The sequence below is a fragment of the Helianthus annuus genome, chromosome 8 (assembly GCF_002127325.2).
Source record: "Helianthus annuus cultivar XRQ/B chromosome 8, HanXRQr2.0-SUNRISE, whole genome shotgun sequence".
Taxonomy (NCBI): domain Eukaryota; kingdom Viridiplantae; phylum Streptophyta; class Magnoliopsida; order Asterales; family Asteraceae; genus Helianthus; species Helianthus annuus.
In genome coordinates this window covers 74,872,809-74,900,169 of record NC_035440.2, presented here as the reverse complement: position 1 = coordinate 74,900,169, position 27,361 = coordinate 74,872,809, and the positions used below count along the sequence as shown (strand labels likewise).

Below are 27,361 nucleotides of genomic sequence, written 5' to 3'. Positions count from 1 at the left end.
AAAAAGAATTATGCAACGGAATCATAGATAAATAATCACTCGGGACAAAAGCATATGTATATTTTATTAAAACCAAAGCTTGCGTTAGCCGCGATTGCGAATATACTTGTCCCCTTAAACCCAAATCCAGTCTTAAGCCCTTATCATGTGAATTTATTTTAAGTGCGGTCAATCTACCTAGGGTCTCACGCTAGAATTTACAGTCTACCTACTCCTGCCTCAAGCTTATAGGACTAAATGAACGATCACTGGACCAATTCCCAACCGTCTTATATCAAAACCAAGAGTGTTTACAATAAAAATTTTTTTCCTTTTTCCACTACCGCCACGTCACCTACCTCTGCCACCCACCTCCAATACAAGATTCCTCCAAAGGGTTCATGATTACAGAAAATATAAAACGATTTGCTTACGATTGATAAAATCCCCAAATGGGTACTTCCTAAAAACTCTAGAATGTTAAAGAACAAAGAGTTAACTGCCATTTCCGTCCATGTGGTTTGTTCACTTTTGCCATTTCAGTCCAATTTTCAAAAGGGATTTTTACATATTTCCCCCTCCTAAGCTGCTTTATTACATATTTCCCCAACCCATAATAACCCAATTACATATTTCCCTTTTTTTTGAGAAATTGCCCAATTACCCTCTTAATAACCCATATGCGTAATAAGGCATCTGCTATAACCCAAACCCTACAGAATTAACAACATCAACGTTTTCTATTCCCACCAAAACAATTGACGTTTCAGTTCTTGTTCATCTTCTTCATCAGGTATGTTTGTATAAAAATCGAATATTCATCTTTGGTGTTTCAAAATATCGAATCTTGCCATCTTGCTTCTTCTTATTCCTAGTTCAAAAAATTGATTTTTGCTGCAATCGAATGTTTACGAGGGTTTATTGTATCCTTATTTGTTTAGTGGTACTAGGGTTTATTGCATCCTTAACTTGTTTAGTGGAAAGAATATATTATTATATATGCAGATAACAAGAATCGAATATATTATTATATATGAAGATAACAAGAATTGTTAGTGGAAAGAAATTAACAAAAGCTGTTACATGGCTACATGTTTTTATAATTGTTTTAACTACATGTTTTTATAAGATGTATAAGCTGTTATAACATGTTTTTATAAGTTGTTACATGACTACATGTTTTCATAAGATGTAACTGCCATCTTATAATTGTATTAGTTACATGTTTGTATTCTTTTCTTTTATTCGTTAGGTGATTTATATGGAAGATGATAATATGGATGATATGGAAAATAACTCATTTGCACCAACTTGGGAGAATGGGGCAGAATCACCAATATTGCTTGAGAATGTTGTTGGCCAAGGATCAACTAAGTACAAGATAAAACTAAAATATGGAGGTTACTTTCGGTTAGCTAAGAACTCATACAAAAAGCGTTATTGTTTTGGCTTTCGAAAATGTCTTAACATTGACACTTGCATATACGACTTTGATGATTTGAATGAAGAGGTTGCCACTCATTATCCTCCGGATCCGGAGCTATCCTTTTCAGTTTTTTATATCGATAAATACGCCACTAAGCAAAAATTTATGAAGGTTGATTCTCATGACAACTTTAAATTGATGCTTAGTATGTACGACGTTGAGAAAGAATTTACCGTTTATGTGACAATGAATAATAATGTCGAGACAAGCTCGGTGCAAGAAAGGTAAATTCTGGTTTAGATACATTTTAAATATGTTTAGATACATTTTAAACATGTTTTTTATAAGGAATCGGATGATGCACATGATGAAGAAGATGAGGAGGATGAATCAGTAACTTTTAGTACAGATGATGAAGTTGGGCATGCAAGTTCCGAACCGGTAACTGTTAGCCGCAAGAATGGAATTATTAAAGTTAACTCCACGTTTGAAAATGTGGTAGAGTTTAGAAGAGTGTTGTCCCATTATGCAATCATGAATGAATTTGCATACTTTAGTGAGAAAAGTGAACCTACAGGGGTCACAGCAAGGTGTAGTAACTTACAATGCAAATGGAGGATACATGCTTCTGTTATGCAAGACGGAATTTCATTTGAGGTACGTGTATTGATATAACTAATTTTAAAATTAGAATTTAATAATATTTTTAATAAAATGTACGTTTTATTAAAATTTTGTAGGTTAAGAAATTGGTCGAACCACATTCTTGTACTAGAAGCAACAAAGGTGCTAATAAGGTGGCAACACAAGGATGGGTTACAAGTGTGGTTAGAGATAAGTTGAAATGCGATGGGGATGTCTCAATTAAAGAACTCCACAAGTGGGTTAAGATAAATTTCAATGTTGATCTAACGTACATGAAAATCTTTCGAGGTAAAGAACAAGCTTATAGTGATTTGTACGGGAATTGGGAAGACTCATTCATAAATACGAATGCTTTTAAAGAGGAACTATTAAGGCGAAACCCGGGAAGCGTTGTCGAAGTTGACATTGAGACTAAAGGCAATAAGAAACTATTTTTACATTTTTTTGTTTCACTACTAGCTTGTTGGAAGGGGTTTCTTGTTGGTTGTCGTCCCTATATTTCTCTAGATGCATGCCATCTAAAAGGCAAGTTTAATGGGGTACTAGTCGCTGCTAATAGTGTTGATCGTAACAATTCTATTTTTACGGTGGCTTATGGTGTACTTGAATCTGAAAACAAGAACTCATGGATATAGTTTCTTGAGTTACTTAAGAAAGCAATCGGTACGCCTAATGGACTAGTTATATCATCAGATATGCAAAAGGGTCTAGACATTGCAATTACACAAGTTTACCCTAATGTCGAGCATAGGGAGTGCATTAGGCACTTATTTAGTAATTTCAAGAAGCGTTTTCGTGGTGATTTATTCACAAGAAATTTATGGCGAGCTGCAAAGACCTATTGTGTAAACGAGCATGATCGACTATTAAATGAAATTGTTGGAGCAAATAAAGATGCACTTACTTATCTTAATGAGAATCACAATAAGTTATGGAGTCGTTGTAGGTTTGGGGAGACATCAAAGTGTAACTATGTTACAAATAATATTTCGGATTCATTTAATGCGTGGATAGGTGAGGCGCATTATAAACCGGTTCTTGAATTACTTGATTCCATTAGAGAGAAGATTATGGTACGATTTGACAAAAAAAGGAGGCTTTCTAAAAAATGGAAGGGTACCTTAGTACCTAAAACTAAGACTTACCTCGACAAAATCTCTAAGGTTCGTATAATGTTCCTTTTTTTACATATATTTCAAATATATTGTAGGTTAACGATTTTTTAATATTTTGAATGTTGTATGTAGAAATTGGGTGCATATGAAATTTGTAGAAGTGGTGAAAATCGAGTTGAAGTGAAATACGAGGACAAGCGTTGGGAGGTTTCCCTTGATGAGAGAAAGTGTACTTGTCGGGTTTGGCAGGTAAAAGGTGTTCCGTGTGTGCATGCAACAACTTTTATTATTTTCACAAGGGATGTTAACTGGGACATGTATGTTGATCCATTTTATACTATTGAGAAGTTTAAATTAGCTTATGCTTTAGAAGTTGCTCCAATGCCTACAAAGGATCAATGGGTACATATAGATAACGAGGAGAAGATATACCCACCTGCAATCAAACGTCCACCTGGGAGACCAAGAAAGAACAGAATTAGGCCAGGTGACGAGCCTAAAAAACGACAAAAATGTCCACGATGTGGTGAGTATGGACACCGTGAAAAGACATGCAAAAACTCAGCACCTGAAGATCCTACTCAACAACAAGCCTCAACAAGTAAAAGGGGACGAGGAAAAATTACAAAAAAGACAAGAAAGTAATTCGTCAAAGATGAGCGGTTGATTTCAAATTTTTGGTATCGTATTTATTATGAATGGAATTTATGTTTTTTGAACGGAAATTATTTTTGAACGGAATCTAGTTACAGTTTGTACTTTTTGGTTTTAGTCGACTTTGGATTTATTACTATTTGGACATGACATGGCAGGCACTCAAGCAGATAGGCTGCCAAACACGCACATGTACTGTGCATATACATGCACATATAGATTTATGCTTTACCTCTTATTTTAATGTTTTGATAACGAGGACATGCACATGTACTGTGCATATACATGCACATATAGATTTATAGGTGTACTGTGCATACCATGTTTTAGAAATGCACATAATATGATTTTAATAATAAAGTTATATAATTGGGTAAATATGTAATTGATTTTGCATATTAGAATGGGGAAATATGTAAATATTTATTTACTAGTTCATTAAGGGTAAAATAGTTATAAATTAGAGTCATTTTAATGAAAAGGGGAAATATGTAATATATATCAGTTAGGGAGGGGAAATATGTAATTAATTTTATGGTTTGGGTAAATATGTAATAAAGCAGCTTAGGAGGGGGAAATATGTAAAAAGCCCTTTTAAAAAATGCACCACATACTGGAAACATGCTACTTCAGCCCAAAAATTAAAACCCAGTTAGGTCAGACAGGTTTAATGAAGGGTATTTTTGTCCTTTCATATTTCTTTTATTTTCCCCTTATTTTATGTTTGATTAATAAATTTCAACCCCTATAAAACCCCTTTCCCTCCATTAACCAACACTCCCAACCCTAATTCCCAATTTCCCTCGTCGATTAACACCCTTCATCAACTCTGTAATCACCAATCAAAACAATGGATCATGAAGACGACAACGACCCAAACTAGAGAGTTCGAGCTCCTGATTCAAATTTCAACCCCTGAATTGCATACGGTAGGTCTACATCCTTCACATTTGGGTTTTTTACTTTTTTTCTTCATTAAGTATAAATTATCACTAATGTTGGGTGTATTATCATTTCAGTACACGAACCTAAGATGTTTACCATGGAAGTTCACCATGGAGGTGAACTCACTCTGTTCCTAGATATCACATACCAGGGGGATAATTGCATATCTTGATAAGGTGAATGCAGACTATTTCTCACTAGTAATCATCAATGACATGATGATTGAACTTGGTTATATGGAAGAGGATCTAGATCTTATAAAATACTTTTTTAGGATTCTAGGTGAAGATATGGATTTTGGGTTAACGCCAATAGGTATTGATGCTGATATTCTTAGGTTGATTAAACATGCAACAATGACTAAGGTTATAGAGTTATATGTTGACAAAGTTATAAAAGTGAATTTAGCAGACTTGACACATGAACCATTAAGTGTGATTTTTCTTGAACAACATCAACAGCCTCAACATGATTTTGATTTAGGAGATTTGACACAGGAACCAGGTTGTGGTGGTGAGATATTCCAATAGGTGGTGATGATAGTCGAAGAGGTGGTGATGATAGTCCAGGAGGTAGTGATTATAGAGAAGGCAGTGGTGATGATACTGAAGGCAGTGGTGATGAGGAATGTAATGGTAGCCGTCATGAGGTCCAATACGAGGGTAGTGAAGATTCTGAAAGCCCTGAGTTTAATGCCAATGATGAGCTTAGTGAAGAGGATAGTGAGGGTAGTATGAATGAAAATGCCACCAAAAAGAAAGGTTACAAAAGGTGGCAAACATAGGAGGATGGTGAGGGCAGTATGAATGCAAGTGCCACCAAAAGGAAAGCTTACAAAAAGAGACAAACAGAAGAGGATGTTGATGATCCTGAGTTCATTGTTGATAAAGATAACTTAGTCATAGACTATGATCAGGACATGGATGAATTTAGGGTTACTGTTGACGTTGACATTAGTGAAGATGAAAACTTACAAGAAGACAATTTAAATGAGGAAGGATTAGTAGATGTTAAATTAGATATAGATGACTTTGATAGTCTCAATGAAACTGTATAGGGCAGTGAGGAAGATTAGGAGAGGTAGGAGAAAAAGGAAACCAACAGATGGTTGTCCCTTTTATGTTGGTCAATAGTTCTATGACAGACAAACAATAAAGGATCTTGTAAAATGGCATGCAGTGGAATCTAAAAGGCAGTTGTTTATAATGAGGAATGATAAAATAAGGTTCAGGGTAGTGTGTAGGGGAAAAAATCCAAAGTTAAGTAGTTATAGTAATGAATGTGGTTGTGATGCTGGAGGTAGTTCTGGAATTTCACATGGTACATGTATGAATGTAAATCTAGAAGTGATTGAGGACCTTAATGCATAGGCAAATAGTAGTGGTGGGCCCCAACAGTCTTGTTATTCAAAAGGGGCTGAAAAGAAGCAAAAGCATCCAAGGAAAAAGATTCCTCCTCCCACATGCCCTTGGGTTCTGCATATATCAAATCATTTCAAAAACAGGGATACATAGGTGGTGAAGACTCTTCACAATGAGCATGACTGCTTGAATACTAGGGATGTGGGTTTATGCACTATCTCTTTTTTAACTAAGGAAGTGGAACCAATAATTTTGGTTAACCCTACTATCCCACTGGCTGCTCTTCAAGATCAACTCCAGAAAAAACTGCAGGTACAAATCACAATTAATCAACTTGCTAGAGCTAGGATGTTTGCAATAGACAAGGTACAAGGAGATTACAAAACTCTGTTGGGGTTACCTAAGGATTATGTTGAACAGTTAATGAAATCGAATCATGGAACAACTGTTACCATAGATGTTGAACCATCTTCTTGTAATCCTAAAAGTTCAACAAGGCAGTTTAGGAGGATTTACATTTGTTATGGTGCATTTAAGAAGGGTATTAAGATAATTGGTAAAGACATATTAGGGTTGAATGGATGCTTTAGAAGGGCCCTATCCTGGCCAGATTTTAACAGTAGTGGGGGTGGATGGAAACAATGGGATTTATCTTGTTGCTTTTGCTGTGGTTGAGTCTGAAACAACTAAGACCTGGACCTAATTTTTAGAAAAACTTGTTGCAGATCTGGAGTTGCCAACAAATGCTAACTTCACCTTCATAAGCGACAGACAAAAGGTGTTATTCTATTTATACAACTTGTTTAAATTTTGTGCTTTTGCTTATCAAGTATGTTAACTAAAAAAGTCCTTCATTTTATATAGGTGATGTGTGTAAAATACAACATATAAATTACATCAAATGAGGCATAAAACTAACCCTTTTTAAGTACTAATGTTGGAAAAAGTGTGCTTTTGTCTTCCTTTTGTATTTTCAGGGTTAAAAGAGCTTAAACGAACAAAAGAAGCAAAAATGCAGCCAAATCCAACATAAATACAAAGAAAAGGAAGAAACGTGGCATGCCCGACTCCTCAACAACATCTCCCAAAGCAAAAACAAGAAGAAAGCTGAGCATGGGGCTGTGCCCAGCTGAACACGGGGCGTGTCCAGCTCAACACAGGGCGTGTCCAGCTTAACACGGGGCGTGCCCAGCGAACACGGGGTCATGGTCAGCCTTGGCACAAAAGACAAACCTGTAGAAGCTTCCATCGCCCACCACGGGGCCGTGCTCATCGGACACGGGGCCATGCTCAGCGGACACGGGGCCGTGGTCAGACTGTTGCAGGTGCATTTATTGTAATTGCGAATTACAATTAATGAAGAGAGAGAGTGTCAGACGGACACGGGGCCGTGCCCAGGCTTCTGTTCAGCCTATAAATAGGAGTGCTTGGAGCCATTTCAACTCATCCCTTGGCACACCACCTCTCTCACACTTCATCCACCACCCACCACCATCACAACACCATCATCCACCACCATCATCCATTGTCCATCATAGAGTGTGTGAGTCATCTCGGGATCCAAGATTGATCGTAAGAGTTCTGAAAATCAAGGCCATGTTTGCCTAAGTCTCTTACATCACTTGGTGAAGACAAGTGTTTAGTATAATACCTTTTATTTTTAATCTTTTGCATTTCTTAATTGGTTTTGTATTAATGACTTTAATAACTAGTTTCTTATGTTGAAGGTGATTCTTCCTTATCGTTTGTCCGTGGTGTCTTGGCATTATTTTACTGTCTATATAAAATAAAAGATTTTCACCATTCATATCTCCACGGTCTATATGGAGGTATGTTGGCTACCTGGTCGGGGGTTAAGGGAACGGTTTGGTAAGGGTGTTGCCCTTGTTCAGCGTTTAGAGGTCCTGCAAGGGACCTGGGTCAAATTTAGTAGGATCTCCTTCAATACCCAAAGGTATTGGATGGCGGGGATCCAAACTCTTTGACCCCCTCATAAGTTAACTACTATTAATACTATAACCCGGCTATTTAGGACTGTATTCCTGCTGACTCAGACTACTTAATCGAGGGTAACGTCACCTCCAAAAGAGGGGCCTACCATAATTTGCATTAATAACTTAATTCATTATCTTTCAATAATCCAACCCTTTAGGATTGTATCCTTGCTGACTCAAACTACTGGGTTGAGGGTAACGTCGCCTTCAAAAGAGGGGCCTACTACAATAACTAAGATAATCTCTTAAGCAAGTGAAAAAGTTCGAAAATAATCAAAGGTTATACTAATACACGAGTCGGATCCAAGTGATTCATCTTGTCTATCTGTTTTATTTTTATTTTATTTTTCAGCATTTAGTTAGTTTTATTTTTTTTAGTTTAAAAATCTTTTCTAACATTTTGATTTGATTAGACGTTGAGGATAAACCGGTACTAAAAGCTCTTGTGTCCTTGGAAGACCTCGGTGTCTTACCAACACTATACTACGTCCACGATGGGTGCACTTGCCCATATGTGTGTTTAGTGTTAGTAAATATCGTGTTTTATAAATTTAAAACTTGGCTAAAAAGTGTAAAAAGGGTTTAAAATATATACCAAAAATATATTACACTACACGCACATCAAGTTTTTGGCGCCGTTGCTGGGGACACAAGGATTTTAAGAAAGCTTAAAATCAACGGCCTAATTAGTTTTTCAAAACTTTTTTAAAACGCGCGCACATTTTTTTGCATTTTAGTTTAGTTTGCATTTACAGTAGCCTGAACACGGGGCCGTGCTCACTGAACACGCCCCCGTGCTGCACATTTTTAGTTAGATATCCAGATACAGAGTCTGAACACGGGGCCGTGCTCATTGAACACGCCCCCGTGCTCAACGAGACCAGTGACTTTAATTAAAACGCCCAGATACAGACCCTGAACACGGGGCTGTGTCCACTGAACACGGGGCTGTGTCCAGCCTTCTGTTTCCATCTTTGTTTTTGTTTTCTGGTCCCGAGACTCAGTTGTGGTATGTTGAGTGATTCTTATGGATCAATACTCAGGAGGCTATATGTTGGTGCATTCATCTGTCGTCTTCGTCTTATATCGAGTCTCGGTTTACTACATTTGAAGCTGAAAGTTTGAAGCTGAAAGTTTGAAAAGGGTTTAGTTTGAAGCTGAAAGTTTGAAGAGGGTTTAGTTTGAAATGGGTTCCGTTTGAAAGGTGGCATGTCACTTTCAAACGGAAGGGTCATTACCTATATATACCCTTCAAACTTTCATCATTTGTAACTTTCCGGTTTGTGCAACGAAGTGCTGCCGAAGTGTTGTCAGGTTGTAAAACGTCTTTATATCAATCATACAACAGTTTATAGTGAGAATCTTGCTGAATTGAACTCTACACGTCTGTTTCCGCCTTTCGTTTAGAGATAAACTCTTCTGATCGACTCGTTCGAGTCAAAATCGATCCTACAAGTGGTATCAGAGCTCAGGAGGAAGAGTTCATACCAATTCAGCTGCGATTTCTGTTTCTACACCTTTCTTTTTCGAAAATTACAAGTTTTCACAGTTAAAATCAGCTGAAACTTTCACAATGTGTGCGTAATTGTGTTTTGACAAACCCTTGAGAATATTAGTTCAAAATTCGAAGTAAAAGTGGCAAAAATGGACTGAAATCTGACTTCCGTTTGAACGAAACTTGGCCATTCCGTTTGAAAACTGCCCTATCGTTTGAAAATGCTATGGATTCCGTTTGAGAATGCCTATTCAGTTTGAAATATCGTTTGAAACTTGGCCTATCCTTTGAAGCATGGTCATCTCGTTTGAAAAAGTGTCATACCGTTTGAAAAACGACCGTTCCGTTTGAACCTATCGCTTGAAACTAGCTGTCCGCTTGAAAGTGTTTGATCGCTTGAAAATGACAACCGTTTGAATCATTTGTTTCTCTTGAGTATATACATCGAATTGTGTGAAACTGAAAAGAAGGTTATAGGTTTGCATGTGATTGATATTAAAGTGTGTCAGTTGGTTTCATTCAAGATTGCATGTGATAAAGTTGGGTGTCCAAATTATTTGATACAAGAACATGTGATCTAACAAAAATTCTCGGCCCAATCAAACTATCTTGTTTGTGTTAAACATTCAAAATTGTCGGCTACTGTGATTAAGTCGGTCCAATCAGATATTAGTAAGAAATAAAAGTTGTATGAGTGCATGTGAATGTCAAGTAAAGATCCAATAGAATTTCATTAATATTGTAATTGACAGCCCATGTGATTAGTGTTTATCGGCCCAATCAATGTACATGTACTGAATATTTGTGGTCCATTCATTGCTTTGTTTGACTTAGAGTAACGGCCCAATCATTTTTTTAAATCATAACAAGTAATAAATCTGGTCATTTGTTAGTGGCATAATCAAAGTATTTTAAGCTTAGAGTTTATTGGCCCAATAGTATCGATAGTTCAGTTTGAAGGCCCAATCATTGTTGTCGGTTAGTGGATTGGGCGACACAATGGGATGTGTTTAAAAACATTATCAGCTCACATGAGTATCTTTTGTGGCACAATGGGATGTGTTTAAAAACAATTATCAGCTCACAGGAGTATCTTTTGCGGCCCAATGAGATGTTGTTTAGTGTAGGTTATTGACAGTCCAATCAAGTTTAATTGGTGTCAAGCACATCATACAAAAGGTCACGAGAGTTTCAGTTTTCAGGTTCATTTCGTCGGCCCATGTGACTTGGATTTGTGTCAGATACATAAAGTCAAGTTCGTTCCAATTGAGTCAATTTCTATCGGCCCATTCACTCAGTTTGCACGATTTGGAATTCAGTCAGTCTGCGAGTCTTCGACACGAGTCCTAGATCGATTCAATCGTCACACACATTTCACATATTCAGTCCATTTAAACTGATCATTTTGTTTGATTGTTTGTCAGGTATTCTTACAAGGTGATAAAGTTGTGAAAATCCAGAAAAATGGACGAGGAATTCTACAACGCATTTGCTACTCCAGTTACACCGATCAGTTTGGCACAAAATACGATGTTGGAGAATGAAACGGGTACAATGCAAAAACCACCCAAACTCATGAACATAGAAGAATTTAAAGGTTGGGAAGGTCGTTTTGAGAATTAGGTACAAGCTAATTACCTAGATGCTTGGGAATGTGTCGAGACAAAATATGTTCGACCGATGAATGATGATGAAGAGCCTGTTCCGATAAAAGATCTAGGTGCTGATGCTAGAAAGAAATACAAAGATGAGAAAATGATGTTAAGTCTTCTTCAACAAGCAGTGAAAGAGGATATTATGGTGCTTTTGCAACACAATGGAACTTCATATTCGATTTGGAAAGCTTTAAGGTCAAAGTTTCGTGGTAGTGAAGAAATGGTCAAAAGTAAGAAATCGCTTCTAAAAAAAGAGTTTGATTTGTTTCGCGGGTTAAAGAATGAAAGCACAAGAGAGATTATCGAAAGATACTGCAATTTGCTTGCTAACATGAAGAGATTGAATATTGAGAAAAACAATGAAGAGTTGATCGAAAAACTTGCTGATGCTTTACCATATGAGACTTGGGGCACATATCTTATGATGCTCAGAAACAAGAAAGGTTTTAGCAATTTGACACTCAGCAAGTTCATTGAAAAGATCGAAGCTCAAGAAATGGAACAACGAAAAATTATTCGAATGAAGGATTTTGATGGTGACCAGGATATCGGGTTATACTATAAAGCAGGGGTGAATGAGAAATCATCAAATCTATCTCCGAAAGTTGAAACTGCCTACAGTGTAAAAAATTCATCTGAAAGCTCATCTAAAGGATCAAGCAGCAAAACAAGTTTTACATCATTTCCATCTTTTGATCCAAACATTTCTGCTACGAAAAATGGGAGAAAACTTCAGTGTAACATTGTTTTAAATGTTGAAAATGATCAAGATTATTCTGAAGAAGTTGCCAAAAGTCAAATGTCTTTATTAGGAATGGTTTTGGAATCTTATACTTGTTTTGTTGCAGGTCGTATCGGGAATCCAATGTTAACCAAGGAAGACTACGACCAGATAGATGCTGAAGAGATGGAGCTGATGGATATTAAATGGTGTTTGGCTAGCGTACTAAGGAGAGCTGAGAAATTTAAGCAGATAACAGGGAGAGATGATCTTCATGATGCTAATGTTTCTACTTTAGGTTTTGATAAATCTAAAGTCACTTGTTTTCGTTGCAGGGAAAAAGGTCACTTCAAGAGGGAGTGCACTAACCGCGAAGCAAGTGGAGCTCAAAATCCTTTCAACAACAATAATGAATATTACAGAAAAGCCATCTACCATCAAGTTGCTCAATCACCATCACAACAACATCAACATCAAGCACAAACTGCACATGGAAGACCCATAATTGAATATACCGGAAAGAGAGCATGTGTGGTTAATCAAGATGAAAAGAAGTCATTCAACTGGGATAAATATATTCCAGATAATGCAAAAGCTTGTTTGATTGATCAAGAAGATGAAAAGCTACCAGAGGGTTTTAGCTGGGAAACTTTTACTTGGGATGATTATATTCCTGATCAAACTAGAGCTTATACTGCTTTTATGGCAAAGGCTGAAAGTGATAGTGATGATGATACTGAGTATTAGGCAAGAAAATTCAAAGCTGATATGAAGCTGATCGCTGAAAGTGAAAGTGATGATGAAAAAGTTAAAAAGAAAAAGAAAAAGGTCAAAACACTGGTGAGCAGTGATGATGAAGATATTTTTGTAAATAGAAGGCAAAAGATGAAAGAGGTTCCAAAGTTTAAAGTTGATGCTGAAGTTAATGCTAAAAAGATTCCTGTGATGTGTGAAAACTGTGAGATTTTCAAGAAGAAAAACAGTGAACTGATTAATAACATAAATCAGTTAAAGGAATCTTATGATGTTCTGAACAAGTCCATAAATCAATACAATCAATCAAGTGAAGAACAAGCAACAGCAATGAAGACACTTCAGGGAGCATTCATGATCAAACAGAAAGTTGTGAATAATTACATCGAAAAGTGTGCTGCTTTGGAACAAAAGCTTGAGTTGCAAAGAATTGAAACTGAAAGAGTTAACCGTTTGTTAAAAAGTTACTCATGTACTTCTTATGTCATTGACAGGATTTATCCGACAGTTGAAAGTATGAAGGCATGGGAAGATGATGAGATAACTGAAGAGAAGGAAGCTGGAAAAATTGCTGATGAAAAGATTTCTGAAAAGAAGAAGAATGACACGAAGAAAAAGACTGGCAAGAAAGATTCTGGTAAGAAACAAGGTGTCAGTTATAACAAGTGTCCACCTCCGCTGGAAAATGGATATTTGCCAAGATACCCAAACGATGAAAGAGTCAAAAAGGCAACAAATTTACAGTGGGAGTCGGAGTCGTCAGTCAATCTACCAGATAGTGTTGATGTTGTGTTTACATCGTCTGACACTGATCAACAGTCTCAATTGATTAAGAAAGTCGTGGATCATGTGTTAGAAAACGATGACATAAAGGAGTCAAAGTCGGAGTTTGCGTCAGAGTCAAAGTCTGGGTCAAGCACTCCATGTCAAACAGAAAAACAGGACAAAATAGTTTATGATAGAAAATTTTTGTTATCAAAATCTAATTTGAATGATGGATTGTTCAAGGTTGTATACACTTTGAATGATTCTGACAAATTATATTTTGATGAAGAATTTCCAATAAGAGGTGTCAAAACTGAACTGATAAAAAAGGTTTTCAAACTCACAGAAATAAATATTTCTGAAATAAAAGACTTATGTTTTAATGAAAAACCTATAAAATACACCTCAAGAGTACAACAAAAATTAAACAAGAAAAAGGGTTACGGTTCTGGTTCTGGTTTCCAAAAGAAATCAAACCATAACAGTAATTTCAAAAAGAAAGGTCTTGGTTTTACTCCTACAGAAAAACAAAAAAATGAAAAATATATTCGTGATTTTAAATCCAAAATGACATTTGTTTCAGGAACGTCATCTGAGGAAGAAGAAAAGAAAGATTTCTGGAGACAGTCAAACAATGAATTCCTTGCAAAGAAGCAAGATGAATTGAAGAAAATGACTGAGCAGAAGAAAGATATGAAAACCTGTTTCCGATGCAACACTGTTGGACATATTGCCAAAGATTGTTCTAAGGCAATACAATCAAAACAGGGAGTATTTCGTAAACTCAAAGAGAAAGTAGTTGAGTTCGAACCACCAATTGATAGAACAAAGAACAAAATTGTTTAAAGATTCTACATTTGAAATTGGTGAGAGTTCGCACAAGTTTTACAAGAAGAGAGCTAAATCTGACAACCAGAAATGGGTTGTTAAGAAAGTTGGTGAAAGCTCTAGCGATGATTTTGATAGGTCAAAATCAGAGGAGCTATCTTCTGGTGATGAATCTGACTCCACAAAGTCAGATGAGCCACAGGTTGTTTTGAAAAGTGAAGCTATGTTAAAAGATGAAAAATCAATTCCGACTGTGAATGATGAGGATTTTCCATCACTTCAGGCTGAAAATTATAAAAAGAAAATTGGTAATGTTGAAATTTCTAACCAATTTTATAATGATAAACAGGAATTTGATGCTGAGAAGGTCTTTAACCCCAAGGTAAAACATATCTTTGGAAAGATGATTGATCGAAAAGTCAAAGGGGTTAAAGAATTTTATGAGAAGAAAACAAAGAAAGAAAAGGTTGAACCATCCCTGGTTTGTGACTGGGATGGAACATATTATGAACAGTAAGTCTCAGGACTTGCCGGAGCTCCCAGGTTGGTAAGCGTGGAGCATGAATCGGCATCTTTCTTGAGTTTTTTTTCGGTAACGTCAATCATTCAAACGGTAAAAGGTTTGTTTGTGTTTGCTTGCTAGTGGTATGTGTTGGTCATAATTACAAGTGGTTAGAAGATTTGATCATGCATCTTTGCAAATGGTAAATCAAGGACATTAATTTGTACTTGCATTTTCCTATAAGTGATTGAGAGACAAGATGATGAACCACATCCCCGAACCTTGTATTGATATACCTACAAATGGTAAAATCAAGCAAACTTATTTTCCGGAAAAACCATTTTGATTAAAACAAACTTAAGTGTTTTGAAATCTAAATGGGAAAATAGTTTGTTGATAGGGGGAGTTCCGATTGTTTATGCCAAGCGAATGGCGAATTGATGTGATTTGATATCGGTTGTCATGTTTCTGTACAGTTTGTTTTCAATTTTCGTTAATGTGTTTGCATTTTAGGGGGAGTAGAAAATTTTCCAGAAAATCCAAAAACATTAGAAAATTTGAAAAAGCCAAAAACATGATAAAATCAAAAATGAGTTTTGTTGTGAAAAAGAGGAAATGATAGTACATCAGTGGACTATCACAACATGCTAAAGAATTGGAAAGTTTAAAAGTGATAAACAATCTTACTACGGACGTGTCAGTAGATTTTTACACATTTAGTAGATTGTGACGAGATATAAACCTAAGCAAGTTTGAATGAAGCTTATTCTGTGGGTAACAACTTCTTGGATATATAGGTAACCCCTGAAATCTTGTTTGAAAGGTCCCTTATTCTGAGATACTAGGTCTTTATGCTCAGTGATATCTGGGGTATTATCCCGGGACTTCTGCTGTATGGAAATACTGACCTAGTCCCTGGATAATGCTTTCTGCAAAAAGCTTGTATAAGCATCGCCCTCAGCAAGCTGATGAAACAATAAAATTGATAGTCGCTACTGTTGTAACAAAAGATCCTCTAAAGGGGACACACCAAAAGTCGAAGCTGTCATCTCTCTGCGTATACGGAAGTATCGACCTGAGCTCTCACGGCCCTCGCAATTAACCCCTTACAGATATCATCTGTGGTATACTCACCTGTAAGACTGAATATTGGGATCTGGATACGGGAGTATATTCAAGTAGTGGGACACACGGATAAGTTTTAGTGCTTAAGACATTAATATCGTATCTCGGATCAGTTGAACTTTGTGTGAAAATTTAAGTGGACCAGTATACTGACAATCTAGGTAAATTGTTTAGAACTTAAAATGAATTGAAGCTTAATGGTGTTGATGATTTGTCTCAAAAACTGATATGATCCACTTACACAAACTCACAAAAATATTGTTTGTAAATATTTTTTTTCTCTGCATTTCATTTCTTTACATTCAAAAATCCAAAAAAGATTTTTAGTGTGTTTTAGCATAAATTTTGAAAAATTTAAAAAAGATTTTCGACAACTGGTGTTGGAGAGCTAATTTTCAAAATTCCGAGTGCTAAACATGATGAACAGATGGTTTGGGAGAGTGTGTTGTTTTGAAAAATTAAAATATATCTTCAAGTGGTTTATCAAAGATTAACATTGTAAAATCATTCTTTGATTGTATTATTCTTGCAAGTGGTTCATTAGCTTGTGAGATTGTTTTTACAAGTTATCATCAGAAAATTTATTTTTGGGTAGAGAATGTGCAGGTTATCTGAAGATAGAGTGCCAGGTTCCGATACCTGAAGACTGTGGTGATTTCAACAAGCCAGGCTGCGATCCCAGCATATCGAAAGGGGGAGTCTGAAGACATCCGAGTAGAGATTGTTCGTGGAAAATCTGTTGATGATGATGAAAAGAGAAGAGAAAGATTTGAGGATTCTTACAACGTCAAATACTTCAAAGAGTTCGAGAGGACTGATAAAGATTGAAGATGCGAAGACTCGACACTGAAGACTCCGTCAACATCTGAGGGGGAGTCTGTTGGTGCATTCATCTGTCGTCTTCGTCTTATATCGAGTCTCGGTTTACTACATTTGAAGCTGAAAGTTTGAAGCTGAAAGTTTGAAGCTGAAAGTTTGAAAAGGGTTTAGTTTGAAGCTGAAAGTTTGAAGAGGGTTTAGTTTGAAATGGGTTCCGTTTGAAAGGTGGCATGTCACTTTCAAACGGAAGGGTCATTACCTATATATACCCTTCAAACTTTCATCATTTGTAACTTTTCGGTTTGTGCAACGAAGTGCAGCCGAAGTGTTGTCAGGTTGTAAAACGTCTTAATATCAATCATACAACAGTTTATAGTGAGAATCTTGCTGAATTGAACTCTACACGTCTGTTTCCGCCTTTCGTTTAGAGATAAACTCTTCTGATCGACTCGTTCGGGTCAAAATCGATCCTACACTATAACTACACCTGTGAGGAGGATGATTATATGAGAGACTATTGCACTAATTGTGGTAACCCGCACTCGGTACAATATTGTAACTTGTTTAAACCATCCACTTCTTACAACCATTATGAGGAGCCCAGGTACGAGCCATCAACTTCATACATATCCTATGAAGACCAAAGGTATGAACCTCCCCCCCTCATACTCATATTTTGATGAACCAAGGTATGAGCCTTCGTACTCATACTTTGAAGATTCAAGATATGAGCCTCCACCTTCATACGCTTATTATGAGGAACCATGGCGTGAACAAACCACCTCATATGAGTACTATGAAGAACAAAATTTCGACCCTTATCCATCATATACTTACTATGAAGAACAATGGTGTTAACCATCTACTTCATATGGGTAATATGAGGAACCAAGGATTGAACAACCGGATTCAAGCTTTGAGGATCCCGATCCTTACTCTATCACCGACATAGCCGATAGGATAATAGAAAACCTTAAATTTATCGAACGTTGCATAAAAGAATCTCGCGCAAGGGAAGAGGAGTCCCGCGCGAGAGAAGAATTAAAAAAGGAAGAAACGATAATTGAGGAATTAAAAATGGAAGAACAAATAAGTGAAAAACCGACACATGAGCTAAACAACGAAAAAGGTGAGGCCGATAATGTTAAAATTCAAGAAGAGTCTAATTTTGAAGAAATTAATCTCTTGTCACCATCTTTTGAAAATCATTGTTTAGTAACCACTCATGCTAAGTTTTTAAAAGAGTTAAACACTAACTCTAAAATTGAAGAAATGGTAAGTGTTAAGTTAACTAACGATCAAACGTCACTAATAAAAGAAGACCCATTTGAAATTAACGTTACACCGGTTTCATGTTTCTTTCAAAATTCCTTTACTAGTAATATCACAATCGATAAAGATCTTTGTGTTAACATAATGCCTAACTACATTTTCGAAAAGCTAACTATTAGTGATTTTTCTCCACTTCAAATACCCATTTTTCTGTCCAATCAGAAAATAATAAAATCAATCGGTGTAGTTGAGGACGTCTTGGTTCAAACGAATCAAATGGTTATTCCAACCGACTTTGTCATCCTCGATGACGCTCCTCTAGTGTTGGGAAGACCTTTGTGAAAAATCACGAAGCTTTGAAACACCGGAAGTACAATAATCTATTTATTCAATTAGGGGCATTCAAAAGAAGTGTCGACCCTGAGCGTTCAATGAAATATCCATTTGGCAATGACGACCCCCTAATTGAAGATGAGCCGGAACCACCTGATAAGGCAGGTCTAGCCAAGGACCCTTATAAACGTGGCGCACCACGGAGGCATTCCGCGGAACTATCCGTAGTTTAGTTTAGATTAACCTTTATGTTTTCTAGTTTAGTTTTCAATTTTCAGGAATAAAACACACTCGGGATGGTGAAGGATACTAAACGAAACTTGAACCAACACCCCATGCACAATAACAGAGCCTCTCGACAATTTTTCTTCATTACAGCAAGTTCAGCACGGGGTCGTGCTCAACCCAACACGCCCCCGTGCCCAAAAATCTGCAGAAATGCCCAGTTTAGGTACCTGGACATGGGGCCGTGCTCATTGAACACGCCCCTGTGCCCAGCCTTCTGTTTACTTTTGGTACTGGCAGTCTGGACACAGGGCCGTGCTCAGCCAACACCACCCCGTGTTCAGCTACCCAGTAACATAAAATCTTGTTTTTAACCCACTTTTACACATTTTTATCATCCGAAAAAACTTATTTTTGGGACACATTGAGGAGTGTAATTTAAGTGTGGGGGGTGCTAAAACCTTGAATTTTGCAAGTCCTATTAACAAGCCTTACACAAAACTCTATTGGAACCGCTAATCACCCCAATTTTTTTCAAAAACTTTTCGTTTTTTTACTTGTCTTGGTTTAATTTGGGAATAACAAGTACTAAAAAGGTCATATTTTTACAAATTTACAACCGATAGCGTCGTGATAAAAAGAACCAACATAAGAAAATTATGAAAAGGCATGACAAATCTAGTTAAAATTTAATTATATATACTTGATCACATTATAAACCCATTCCCACAATAAGTGAGTTTTGAGCCTTTATTGAGCATACAAATACACATCTTTAGATTAAATGCTCATTTTTTCGTTTCTTGTGTGAATAACCGCTTGGTTTCTTACAACTCTAGAACTTGCCACGACGATACATTCCCGGTCCTTACCAACTTAAACCCGAGTAAGTAAATGATGGAGGCAATAGGACTAACCCCTTTTTATTTCTACACCATTATTTTTCTTTTTTTTTTACCACCTACCCAAAATCCCCCTAGTTAACCCTTTTGAGCCTAAACCTTTTCATTTCTTAACCCAAAACAAACACCCTTTTTCCCACCAAAACCCCTTTTTTTCATTTTAAACCCTTTATTTTAGTAACAAAGCGCGGTTTTTCTTATGACTTCCTTAAAAAAAAAGAGAGAGAAAAATGATGATGATAATGAAGCCAAAAGAAATAAACAAACAAGTCTATCAAAAAGAACTTTGTTTGAATAAGTGCTTCATCAAAATAAAAAGTTACAAAAAAAAAGAAAGAACGAAAGAAAATAAAAAGTCTTACGAAAACCGACGCTTTTTACGCCTTTCGCCCTTTTCTACTCACCACTAACCCAACCACCTACCTTTAACCCAAGCCTAACCCTTCCCCCAAAAAGCCCTCTTGATATTTACAAAGGTATATAGTTAAAAAGGAGGAGGATTGATTGCTTGGAAAGCTTATGGTAGGAGTAAGTTCCATGCCGCTCTCGAGTGATTCACTAAAAATACACCTTCGGCCGAGTGTTGAGTGATCCCCCGTGAGGTATGTGAACTTGTATATAAATGAAATTTTAAAGAGGCATGTTATGCCCAAATAAGTAATTTCTCTTATGAAACGTTCTAAATAAATCATAACGAATAGGATTGTAAATAGTATAAAAATAAAACCCAATAAAGATCTTGGATTCCCGACACTCAAGACAAGCCCAAAACCTTCTCTTCTACCCATTCCATTTGGGAGTGTAAGCCACATATTAAAGAGTTTTGCTTGAGGACAAGCAAAGATTCAAGTGTGGGGGTATTTGATGTGTGTAAAATGCAACATATAAATTACATCAAATGAGGCATAAAACTAACCCTTTTTAAGTACTAATGTTGGAAAAAGTGTGCTTTTGTCTTCCTTTTGTATTTTCAGGGTTAAAAGAGCTTAAACGAACAAAAGAAGCAAAAATGCAGCCAAATCCAACATAAATACAAAGAAAAGGAAGAAACGTGGCATGCCCGACTCCTCAACAACATCTCCCAAAGCAAAAACAAGAAGAAAGCTGAGCATGGGGCTGTGCCCAGCTGAGCATGGGGCTGTGCTCAGCTGAACACGGGGCGTGTCCAGCTCAACACGGGGCGTGCCCAGCGAACACGGGGTCATGGTCAGCCTTGGCACAAAAGACAAACCTGTAGAAGCTTCCACCGCCCACCACGAGGCCGTGCTCAACGGACACGGGGCCGTGGTCAGACTGTTGCAGGTGCATTTATTGTAATTGCGAATTACAATTAATGAAGAGAGAGAGTGTCAGACGGACACGGGGCCGTGCCCAGGCTTCTGTTCAGCCTATAAATAGGAGTGCTTGGAGCCATTTCAACTCATCCCTTGGCACACCACCTCTCTCACACTTCATCCACCACCCACCACCATCACAACACCATCATCCACCACCATCATCCATTGTCCATCATAGAGTGTGTGAGTCGTCTTGGGATCCAAGATTGATCGTAAGAGTTCTTGACAATCAAGGCCATGTTTGCCTAAGTCTCTTACATCACTTGGTGAAGACAAGTGTTTAGTATAATACTTTTTATTTTTAATCTTTTGCACTTCTTAATTGGTTTTGTATTAATGACTTTAATAACTAGTTTCTTATGTTGAAGGTGATTCTTCCTTATCATTTGTCCGTGGTGTCTTGGCATTATTTTACTGTCTATATAAAATAAAAGATTTTCACCATTCATATCTCCACGGTCTATATGGAGGTATGTTGGCTACCTGGTCGGGGGTTAAGGGATCTTGCCCTTGTTCAGCGTTTAGAGGTCCTGCAAGGGACCTGGGTCAAATTTAGTAGGATCTCCTTCAATACCCAAAGGTATTGGATGGCGGGGATCCAAACTCTTTGACCCCCTCATAAGTTAACTACTATTAATACTATAACCCGGCTATTTAGGACTGTATCCCTGCTGACTCAGACTACTTAGTCGAGGGTAACGTCACCTCCAAAAGAGGGGCCTACCATAATTTGCATTAATAACTTAATTCAGTATCTTTCAATAATCCGACCCTTTAGGATTGTATCCTTGCTGACTCAAACTACTGGGTTGAGGGTAACGTCGCCTTCAAAAGAGGGGCCTACTACAATAACTAAGATAATCTCTTAAACAAGTGCAAAAGTGCGAAAATAATCAAAGGTTATACTAATACACGAGTCGGATCCAAGTGATTCATCTTGTCTATCTGTTTTATTTTTATTTTATTTTTCAGCATTTAGTTAGTTTTATTTTTTTTAGTTTAAAAATCTTTTCTAACATTTTGATTTGATTAGACGTTGAGGATAAACCGGTACTAAAAGCTCTTGTGTCCTTGGACGACCTCGGTATCTTACCAACACTATACTATGCCCACGATGGGTGCACTTGCCCATATGTGTGTTTAGTGTTAGTAAATATCGTGTTTTAAAAATTTAAAACTTGGCTAAAAAGTGTAAAAAAGGCTTAAAATATATACCAAAAATATATTACACTACACGCACATCAACAGGGAATATTACCTGCTGTAGCAAAGTGTTTCCTATGGCAGAGCATAGATATTGTATCAGGCATATACATGAAAATATGAAGTCTAATGCTAACCGGAGAGATGCTAAAATAAAGGGCCTATTTTAGAATGCTGCATCTGCAACAACAACACTTTGGTTTGATCATTTAATGATAGAAATCAAGATGGTAGATAAGAAGCTTCATGATTGGTTGAGACAAATCCCACTTAAACATTGGACCAGGTCTAAGTTTAATGGTAAGGCTTGTTATTGTCACGTATATTAATACAGTTTCTAATGGTTTGTGGTTGCCTAATAACTGACATGATTCCTTTGAACAGGTAGGCCAAAGTGTGACATTTTACTAAACAACATTTGTGAAGTCTTCAATAGGCAGCTGATACATGCTAGGGATAAACCAATCATTACCAGCCTAGAGTGCATCAAGGAATACCTAATGAAGAGGAATGTTGTGGTGCACAAGCTGATTGCAAAGAACAAAGAGCCTTTTACCACTTATGCAACAGAAGCCCTAGACAAGATCAAATAAGAAGATGTTGAGTACACTGTTATCTTTAGTTGTATCACCAAGTATCAGGTTAATGGCCCAAGAGACAACAAAGTAGTTAACTTGGAGCAGAAAACTTGCACCTGAAGAAGATGGGACTTGACTGGCATCCCTTGTAAGCATGTAGTTGCTTGTATTTGGAACTTGGCTCTACATGGAAAAGATGATGGTGTATTGGAAAAGTGGGTTGATAAATCATACTGGTTGCAGACTTGGAAGGATGTGTATTCCCATGTAATTGATCCAGTCGATGGTTTATGGCCACCTTCCACATGCCCTACTAAGTTGGTTCCACCGAAGCACCACAAGCAAATAGGCAGGCCAAAAAAGAAAAAGGAAGAAATCTGCTATGGAAATCAGTGAGTTGACTCAACAGATGGAATCCAGTGGTAAGATGTCAAGGAAAGGTGAAACTGTGGAATGCACCAAGTGTAAGAGGAGGGGCCATAACAGGAGGAGTTGCAAGGGGGCTGATGTTGAATAGGCAAGGCTGGTGTTCAATAGCTTGGTAGTAACATGTCTTGGTTATGCTATTTGAACATGTCTTTTGAATGTTTTAGTACATTGGTTCGTTATGTATCATGTCCAGGAACATGTGTGATATCACTCTTGTAAACTACAATCTTAGGTTGTCTTTTGGTTTGTGGTAATGGTAATGGTTGTCTCTTGTAAATTGTTATGTTATGGTCATTAGTTTAACTGTTATGTTCAGTAGTTATTAGGTTTGGTCATTTGGTCTTTGTTTTGATCATTTGGTCATTTTGGTCATTTGGTTATTAGGTACATTAGTATAACTCTTTTGATAAACCATAAGATACAATTGCATCGGACAATTTTCAGCAAGTGCATAAACCATAAGATAAACCAGATTACATTGCCTCAGACAAATTTCGGCAAGTGCATAAACCATACCATTGCATCGGACAATTTTCAGCAGGTGCATAAACCATACCATTGCATTAACATCATAATAGGTACATTATGAACCACATTACATCCCCGTTACATATCCAAAACACATCCAAAACACAAATCTATACCACTGCATTAACATCTTAATATTACATATCCAATATTTCAGTGAAAAACAACATATAAGATGAAAAAAAAACCCCCGCTAAACATTAAGATCATCTTCATTCTTGTATACTTCACTGCCATCCCTAAAGCTTGTTCTTGATGGTGCCTAATTTCAGATGCCATCCTTAAAGCTTCTTCTTCACAGTCCCTAACTTGATAAGCCACAACCGCAAAATGTCGAAAGACTTCAACTGCCCTTTCACACGATGGACCCTCTTCCCAATCCACAAACCCACATCCCCTCCGTCGAGTAATGCAGCAGAAGAACTTCCGTCCAGGGTTTGCAGAGGCCCACGAAGTCTTGATAATTGTTGGAGAACCACAATTAACGCATACGGCCATTGTTTCAAGACGAGGAGCTCTTCAATTTTGAATTTTGGGCCGCTTGAATTTTGGGGATCGATTGAATTAGGGTTAGGGTTTATAAAATGACTTGCAGGTGAATGGGTTTTAAAGGGGCTGGGATTTATTAGTCAGACATAAAATAAGGTGAAAATAAAATAAATATGAAAGGACAATATTACCCTTCATTAAACCTGTCTGACTTAACTGGGTTTTAATTTTTGGACTGAAGTGACACGTTTCCATTATGTCAGGGAGGAAAATGGTGCATTTTTGAAAATTGGACTGAAATGGCAAAAGTGAACAAACCACGGGGACGGAAATGACAATTAACTCAAGAACAAGCTCAACCGTTAGGATTTAAATGTTACCTAAGCCTACGCATTTTTGAGTTGTGAGGAGATGAGTTGAAGTAAAAGTTTCCCAATGGTGGAACTCTGTAATTCCTTGACGAGGAACAACCCTTTAAGCTGAATTCGTCTTCTATAGTGAAATCTTGATGTTCTTATATTGAATGAGGGTGATTTTTAGGCGAATTTTGTGTGTGTGTGTGGGTGGGGGGATTCTTCTCTTAAAAACATAAAAAGGTGTGGCGGTGGCGGCGACGGTCTGGTGTGGTGGTGGCAACGGTATGGTATAGTGGTGGTGATAATGGTTGTGGCGGTCTGAATATCAACAACTGAATCTTGCCCATAAAAAAGACCCTCAACTTTGATTTATATATAAAGTAGTAACAAACTTTACTTAAAGTTTATAAACAATTATAAAACTTACTAATAGCCCATTCTTCACATTTTTTAACTAAATACGAAAATACTGTACAAACATATTGGACAATAAACTTGGTATGGGCAGGGGATTTTTAGACAAAATAATTTGGAGGGGGGGGGGTGGCGAACCTATATAATTTTAAAATCTGCGTCCCTTCAAAGTTGCGCTACTGCTTCTATCAGTGTTTTACACCGATACCAGGGGCGAACTAGAACGAGCCGTAGCACGGGCTACGGCTCAACCCCGTATTCACAGTGTAATTTTTTTTTCTTTTCAGTTTTATACATAGGATACCTTAAACATATACAAGGATACCCCCTAAGAGAAAATTATGAAACTTGATATTATTCATTAAGTCCAAAACCTGTTTAGTAACTAAGCCTAAATAATTAGTTTTATTATAATTAAGCCCAAATTGTAATAACTAATAAAGCCAAAATAATAAAATAATCCATTGAACCATTGATTATGGGCGGCAATGTCCTATTGTGAAACCAAACGTCGTACAACAACACAATCGCATTCTGCAGTCTCTCATAGTCGCGCGACAATCTGATCAACGATTCCGGTCCGACAATCTGATCAGCAATTCAGGGCTTCGGGCGATTTGATTTCTTGTGAGTTTTTATTGTCCTCTTAATCTTTCATAATTGATAGTTTGATTTCTATTAGGATGATGTTTTAGACTTATAGTTTATCTAGAAATTCTTTTATGATGTTTCACATATAAGAGAGGTATCAACATAATTTGAGAAATTATCATCGATATTTATTGTTGTTCAATCGAATGGAATGAGGAAAAAAAGTATAGAGTAAACCACACCTTCTAGTGTTGCTCGATTTATGCAACATATGTTTTTTTGTTGTTTTTTTCTTTCTGTATCTCTATTTATTTTATTTTCACAGCATGCTATATATAAGTTATAACAGTCAAAGTTGGTGTTAGGTGGACTTGTATAGATATGTTGTTTTAGACTTATAATTTGATTTCTTTTATGGTGATCTTTCATAATTGATAAATGTTTTTCGAAATTGAAGCTTGTCAAGACGGATTTACACAATCGAATGGTCCTGGAATTTTTGAACAATGTCATGGTTTGTGCAGTCGAAAAAGATTTTTTTTTTTTCATAATGTAAAGGACGACGATGTGATGGAACGATTTCAAGCTATGAAAAAAAGAAGATGACAAATCTATTAGGTATTTGTTATACTTTCTTTATGTATTGTCGTTTTTTATTATTGTATGACTGCACAGTATTTTTTTTTGGATACCCCTAATTTAATGGGCTAGTTTCGCCACTGACCGATACAGTAGAGAAAACTAAGATCGTGAAGATAACTCTTGATCGATGAACAAGGAGTGGATGTATGGTGAAGTTGTAACTTTCATCGAAGCCACTATACATCATGTTGTTCTTGTGTTGATATATTTCAATTCCATTGTCTTTGTTTAATGTACTTGTGATGAAACAATGGTTAACCGGGTTGGGTTAACACACTGGTCTCGTCAAGAAGGGTTAATCCCTTCCTCTCGAGGATCGCTGGCTGGATCACCGGTGGTTGATCTCCTGCACAAGGAAACAAGCCGTGACTCGTAACAAGGAGGATGGGGTGGGGGGTGCTCCTTGTTACCACTCTCCGGCGTGAGAATCAGTAGTTTGCATGGGAAGCAAAGTAAGATAGTAGTAGTAGTGAGAGAGTTGTGAAGAGATACCTCAAACCTGGTTTGGGGTTGGTATTTATAGCCGAGGAGTGAAGGAGGATGATGATGGATGGACTGACGACGTGCTGCACCTTTGCAGGTGTGTCAGGCTTGTCGGTTATGGAGGTTACGCCACGTCAGTCCATTGCTTACGTAGCTCTGACAGGAAACTGCCATTGGTGCCACTTGCACTGTGGTGTCAGTCCCACTTGTTGAATGCATAGGATGCGGTGCAAGCCGCATCGCTACGTGCGGTAACATCTGAAGTTACCGCGTCTCCTACTTGTGATCAAGGAATACGCGAGATGCGGTGCTAGCCGCATCGTCGTCTTGCCTGCATCCCTTGTCGTGACGAAAATGCCCGTATGGTGCGGTGTCAACCGCACCGTTACGTTCATCTCCTTCTGTGCCTAAGGTAAGGCTTTCTTTGTATTGATAGAAGTGTTCACTGGATGCGGTGCGAGGCCGCATCGCTGTGAATACTTCCGTTTTCATACACCAGATGTGATGCTATGTCGCATCACTCTACCGTTCTCATGTTCCATGTAAGTCCTCCTTCGTTACTAGATAGATTGGATTCAACCCTTGTGCCGACGCGTTCTCGCATGGGCACAAGTAGGTTGTTAGCTAGTGGGGGTTTTGATAAGGGTAATGGTCACTCGTGGTCGATGCTGAAGCGAGATCTGGGACCATACCCCTTCAAGTCCCCCCAGTCTAGTGTTGCTGCCACATACAAGTTGTATGTGGGAGGAGTACTGGACTATGGTGTTTGGAAGGTAGTTTGGAGTCTGGAGAAGATC

The 27,361-nt window shown here is 37.4% G+C and overlaps 1 protein-coding gene across 1 annotated transcript; it reads right to left on the bottom strand.

The window, feature by feature from the left end:
• Window positions 1–23,742: 23,742 nt before the first annotated feature.
• Window positions 23,743–24,087, bottom strand: LOC110870219 (uncharacterized protein At1g43920, Chloroplastic-like). The gene has a single exon (XM_022119419.1). The coding sequence runs from the start codon at window positions 24,085–24,087 to the stop codon at window positions 23,743–23,745; it is 345 nt and encodes a 114-aa protein (XP_021975111.1).
• Window positions 24,088–27,361: the final 3,274 nt, after the last annotated feature.